General features: G+C 36.0%; 1 protein-coding gene across 1 annotated transcript; it reads left to right on the top strand.

The window, feature by feature from the left end:
- The first annotated feature begins 460 nt into the window (after nucleotides 1-460).
- Nucleotides 461-4,904, top strand: LOC112032065 (small ribosomal subunit protein uS4y). Its single transcript, XM_024064768.2, has 3 exons — nucleotides 461-596; nucleotides 1,083-1,464; nucleotides 4,478-4,904. The coding sequence occupies exons 1-3, from the start codon at nucleotides 569-571 to the stop codon at nucleotides 4,662-4,664; spliced, it is 597 nt and encodes a 198-aa protein (XP_023920536.1). The 5' UTR covers nucleotides 461-568; the 3' UTR covers nucleotides 4,665-4,904.
- Nucleotides 4,905-6,045: the final 1,141 nt, after the last annotated feature.

Here is a 6,045-nt window from a genome sequence, read left to right as displayed (position 1 = left end):
ATAACAACATTGAGCTAAAAAAGAGATACTATACAAATTATCTTTAAAAAAAAAAATTATACAAACAATCAAAGCAATGTAATGGTTCCCATAAAAAAAAAAAAAAAATGTAATGGTCTTCCTTAAAAGAAAAAATATATATATTTAACAGTCAGAATTATTTGTAAGAAGTTGGGTTTTCAGTTAATTATTAAAATTTATTATTCAATAATTCAAAATTAATAAAAATAACAAATTTAAAACGTAATATATTTTTAAAAAAAATTATTAATAGTAGGGCTATATTGGATTGGGTTTGATAATTTGCAATTTTTTCAACCAACCTCGGATTGACTTAGCTCGATGGGTCATTGCATTATGGGTTATTTTATTGCTGGGCCGCAAACTAAACACTAGGTATAGGCCCATACCCACAACTTGACTTGTTGCTAGGGTTAGGGGTTAGGGTTTAATATAAGCAAGGAAAAACTCCTACAGCATAAAACATAGCGCGGCGCCATCGTCCTCCATCTCTCGCTGTATTCAGATCGTTTAACTAGAGGACTAACAGTACGGCTTAACTCACACCATGGTCCACGTTGCCTTTTACCGAAACTGTAAGTCTCTTTCTCTCTCCATTTTCTATTGCTAATATGATCAATGCTTTGTGTTTCTTCAATCAATTAGTAATGTTTTGCTGTGTGTGTGTGTGTGTTTTTTTTTTTGCATTTATATAATTGTATTGACGAAGCTTGAGAAAACCCACTTTGCGTTTTGCATTTTGATGCCCTTTTCTTTTGCACATTCATGATTGTTTTGACGAAACCTGATAAACCCACTTCGGGTTTTGCATTTTTTTGATGCTTTGTCTTTTGCATATTCATGATTGTTTTGATGAAACCTGGAAAACCCACTTCGGGTTTTGCATTTTCTTGATGCATTGTCTTTTGCATATTCATGATTGTTTTGATGAAACCTGAAAAACCCACTTCGGGTTTTGCATTTTGATGCTTTTGTCTTTTGCGTATGCACTATTGTTTTGATGAAACTTGAGAAACCCACTTTGTGTTTGCATTTGATGTTTGAGTCATTTATGTAAATAGATGGGAAAACCTTTAAGAAGCCAAGACGTCCCTACGAGAAGGAGCGTCTGGATGCTGAGTTGAAGCTGGTGGGAGAGTATGGGCTGAGGTGTAAGAGAGAGCTGTGGAGAGTACAGTATGCTCTGAGTCGAATTCGTAACAATGCTAGAATGCTTTTGACCCTGGATGAGAAGAACCAACGTCGTATTTTTGAGGGTGAAGCCCTTCTGAGGAGGATGAACAGGTACGGGTTACTGGATGAGAGCCAGAACAAGCTCGATTATGTGTTGGCACTCACTGTTGAAAACTTTCTGGAGCGACGTTTACAGACCCTGGTGTTCAAGTCTGGTATGGCCAAGTCCATTCACCACGCTAGAGTGCTTATCCGGCAGAAGCATATAAGGTATATGAATAATTTATTATCTTTAGCTTTCTGTGAAACATAACTATTATGATCAATGCTTTATGCTTCTTCACTCGATAAGTGAGATTATGCTTTGTATTTTCCATAGTAAGAAGTGGATGTGATTTTTTTTTTTTTTTTTGAGTTCATTTTTTGGTTATTTACTTGTTAGAGGTAAAATAAAACTATTAAAAGTAGTAGAAAATCTTATGTTAATATAGGTGGTGACAATATATGATTTTGGATATGATAGATAGAATGTTAGAGAAAATACGTGTGCACAATTCTTTAGTTGACTCCATAGTTTTGGTACCAAGGCTTTATTATTATTGTTGTTGTTGTTGTTGTTGGTGTTGTTGTTGTTGTTGTTGTTCTTCTTCTTCTTCTTCTTGGTTATTTGGTTTTGCAATTATTTTCAAATTTATTTGAATCATTGTTTGAGGAGTCTTCTAATTATTTATTCAATGCTGTAAAATACTAAAATATGGCCAACACGAATTTGTGAAATTGAATTTTGCTTGATGCTGGTTAGAGACAGATGAAGTTAGAGTTTAATGTAACAGGTGAATGTTCACGGTTCTGATTAGTGCAATGTTTGATTTTGAAAAGGTAATTTGGGATATTTGTTATGGAGCTAAATTTAAAACTTAAATAAAAGAGGTAAGAAAAGAAAAGAAACGAAAGCTAGTTAACCTAATAGGATGACAGGATGACGTTGGCTTTTTCTTTACCATTTGAAAAGGAAGGTATTGCGGGATTAGGATTTGGAATTTTTTGTTATTGTGGTACTTTTGGTTGATCTGAACACTACTTCCACCTTATTGGAATTTAAGAACATTAACCGTTGTAGGCCCTTTTATCTTGCTGAGTGGTGTGTTCCAAATATTGCCAAGGGTTTGGCATTTAAAGGTGAAAATAAAATTTTATAGTGTGGTTCAATCAGACACTATTTCATTAACTCAAATTCTTCAAGGACAAAAGAAAAATTTGAGCATGGTCCTTAATGCTAATGTTTGTTGGCTGTCAATTATAGAGTCAGGCTTTGTTAAATTGGATTGATGATTAGAAAATTAGACTTTGTTGCAAGTAATGCATTATAAAAATGTCAAACTGTGATGTATATAGTGCACTTCTTTTGGCATGATCAGTTTCCTTCCCTGCTTTTTGTATTTGACTAATTATCTGGTTAAGCCCTTGATCTGACTTCTGAGGATGAAATGAATTCATGGAAGTTTGGAGATTTAGAGTTTTCAAATCAAATAAAAATCACAAGTGAAGTTCACCATTAGAAGATAGTGCGTGAACTCTTATATTTAGTTTAATGATTTATAGGGCCTTTTTGGTAACCCATTTTGAAAATGTTCTTCATGACTTAAAGAACAAAATGCATGAGGTGCATTAAATTTTTTATTTTATTTTTTGTTTTAAATCTTATCTAAATTTTACTATATGAACTCCCAAATTGAAAACATCTTTTATGTATTTTCTTCTTTGTTTTCAGTCCTCCCTCTCTCTCTCTCTCTCTCTCTCTCTCTCTCTAAGTTGTCCATCTTCTGTTGTTGATGGTTGTGGGTTGCCATTGTGTCTTTGGGTCTTTGTTGATGCTCATGGGTGGGCGTGGGTTGTGGGAGCCGCGAGCCATGCTGCTAGCAAGTCTAGCGAAGTGGAGCCATGACTCAAGATTTTTCGGCTGTGATGGTTTAGGGGAAAAGGGAAAAAAAGAAGAAGAAGAAGCTAGGAATAGAAACACAGCAAACAGATTCGTCATTTTCTTGGGGTGGGAGAACACGCCAAACAAATTTTACTTTTGAGGACATTGAGCGACCCCTTGATCAATTGAAGACCTTGTTAATTTGTACCTTGTTTGAATGGTCTTGGCATTTGGTTATACTCATTGTAATTTCATTTATGAGTTCCAAGGCTCACTTTGATTCCTGTGTGATTCTTCGTAATTTTTTAGTTACTTTGTGTTCATCATCGTGAACATGAAGTAGTCTTCTATTCAATAAAATATTATTACTTATAAAAAAAAATTTGAGAAAAATTCTCAAAACATAGTTTTCAGTGATTTTTCTTAACAAAAGAGGCCCTTGGTATCCATTTTTTTAATTTTATTTTTAAAAATATTAGAATTGTCTGTTTGAAATTCTGTAGAACCGAGTGGACCTTAATATCATGTTGGTTGTCAAGTTAGACATTGTGAATATCTCAAGTCTCGATTATGTTCTTGGGATGAACAGTTAATTGTGAGTAAATATAAATGCAGCGAAAGCCAGGAGATTTTACTCTTGCAGTGCTTCTTGTTATAGAAGTGCAGGAGGTACTAGTTCTTATTGGGTGGCTGAAGTGTTTTGGTGGTTTTGGTGTGTTATGCTAAATAAGCCTGATTCTTGCTGGTGTCTCACACTTCAATTGGCTGCCCATCTCCGATGCATTCTGATTGATTTGTGCACTATTCCTTTTCCTGCTTTTCTACTTGTTTCATTCTGGCATTCTTAAAGTTGTCCCTATTGGCCAGGTTTAGTTCTTTTGTGGGGATGGTTGCTTATTGCTCAGGCTTAGGTTGTGCTCTCATCTGTTGTGTCTAGAGGCACCTCACCCTGCAGCTTACTTGTTTAGTAGGCTTGAATAGGATATTGTCGATGTGGCCATTTAGGTTTGCTCTAGGTTTGAAGAATAAATTTCCTTGGCTTGGCAGGTCGATTCCTGTGGGACTACACAATGCTTTTTATTCAGATTGATTTCGTAAATGATGGGCTTGATTAGTAATGGCTACTTCGGAGGAGCATGACGACATTTTTCCCCCCTTTATTACATTTTGAGGCATGTTGCATTAACTAGAGTCTTGGTCCCTTATCTGTCCGTTGCTTTCCTCATGGGCACATTCTTTTGTGATCAAATGGCAGTTTATTGACTTGAATTGCCTGTGAAATTTTGTCTCTCTTTGATCAGCTCTCAGGTTGCCAAGGATAGACTGTGATTGGTGAGATAATACTTATTTTGGCTTTGTCAGGGTTGGGAGACAGGTGGTCAATATTCCCTCATTTATGGTTAGGGTGGACTCACAGAAGCACATTGATTTTTCATTGAATAGTCCTTTCGGTGGTGGACGCCCTGGGAGAGTGAAGCGCAGGAACCAAAAGGCAGCTGCAAAGAAGGCTGCTGGTGGAGATGGAGGAGACGAAGATGAGGAAGAGTAAGCTGAACGTTAGATATAAGATGATAATGGTCATCATTTCTATTTCAAACTACGACTGGCCTTTTTGAGAAGGCTATGTCAGTTAAGTTTTGTTTTGCTATTTTCTTCATTATTTTCGAGAATATGTCGGTTTTGCATATTATTTGATATTAGGTACGTGGGAATTTTCTTGGGTTCAAGCTTAAATTGTCACTTTTTCTTCGGTATAAAATCCATCACCAAAGCAGCAAATTTTCCAAAAGGACATCTAATCTCTGGACATTGGTGGTTGTCAATTTATAATTAATACTTTTAGGTAGTGTTTGGATTGCATTTTACGTTTAGCGTTTTGCGATTTTTTTTTTTTTTTTTACCAACGCCTCTTGCACTGTTCATGGGAGTGCATTAAGGTAAATAAACAGTATTTTCATTTGTGAACAGTAATCAAAAATTATTTTTTTTTAATCGTTTTCAGTTTTCAGTAAAATAAGCGGTATCCAAACGCAGTAAAATAAGCGGTATCCAACGCACCCTTAGTTAAATATATCCGTGGCTCCACAAAGATTTTGACCTGCCAGTACGAGCCTCTTTGCCCTTTGAATATGATCCCCCTAAGGTTTATATCACATTCTGCATTAGTCTGGATGTGGAACCTATGCTTCTCTCCTCACCTAGAATACTTTTTGGGATATGCATGCATCTGCCAAAATGAGCATATACTGATAGAAGAAATTTGGCATTATTGTGATAGAGCTTGAGGGTATGCTTATAAGCAATGTCCTTTACTCTCTCTCTCAAGCAAGAAACAAATACTTAGCCATACTAATCTGCCAAAATGAGCATATACTGATAGAAGAAATTTGGCATGATTGTGATAGAGCTTGAGGGAATGCTTAGCCACTCGGAAGATAGTGATATATAAGCAGTGTCCTTTACTCTCTCTCTCTCAAGCAAGAAACAAATACTTCGCCAGACTAATCTGCCAAAATGAGCATATACTGATAGAAGAAATTTGGCATGATTGTGATAGAGCTTGAGGGAATGTTTAGCCACTAGGAAGATAGTGATGTATAAGCAATGTCCTTTACTCTCTCTCTCAAGCAAGAAACAAATACTTAGCCATACTAACCTGAGCCTGGACATTCCCTTTGAATCCTCGTGAGCAGTGAGCAATGAGGGACTCGAGAAACATTGAGTTCTTGTGAATCAATTGGGTAATAGAGTTTCGTGTTCACTTTTATCTTTGTGAAGAAGCTTGGATGGATTAATGGCCATTAGAAATTGCTTTTGCTGAACGCTGTTCAGCTTTTAGACATTGTGAACAATCAGAGGCTAAAAAAAATGTGATACGAGCAATGTATATATGACAGTTTTAGTGGCCTCGAATATGATGTGTGACCATT

The sequence above is a fragment of the Quercus suber genome, unplaced genomic scaffold, assembly GCF_002906115.3.
Source record: "Quercus suber isolate HL8 unplaced genomic scaffold, Cork oak 2.0 scaffold_519, whole genome shotgun sequence".
NCBI lineage: Eukaryota > Viridiplantae > Streptophyta > Magnoliopsida > Fagales > Fagaceae > Quercus > Quercus suber.
The sequence above is the reverse complement of the archived record's forward strand: the minus strand, read 5'-3'. Positions and strand labels throughout refer to the sequence as shown.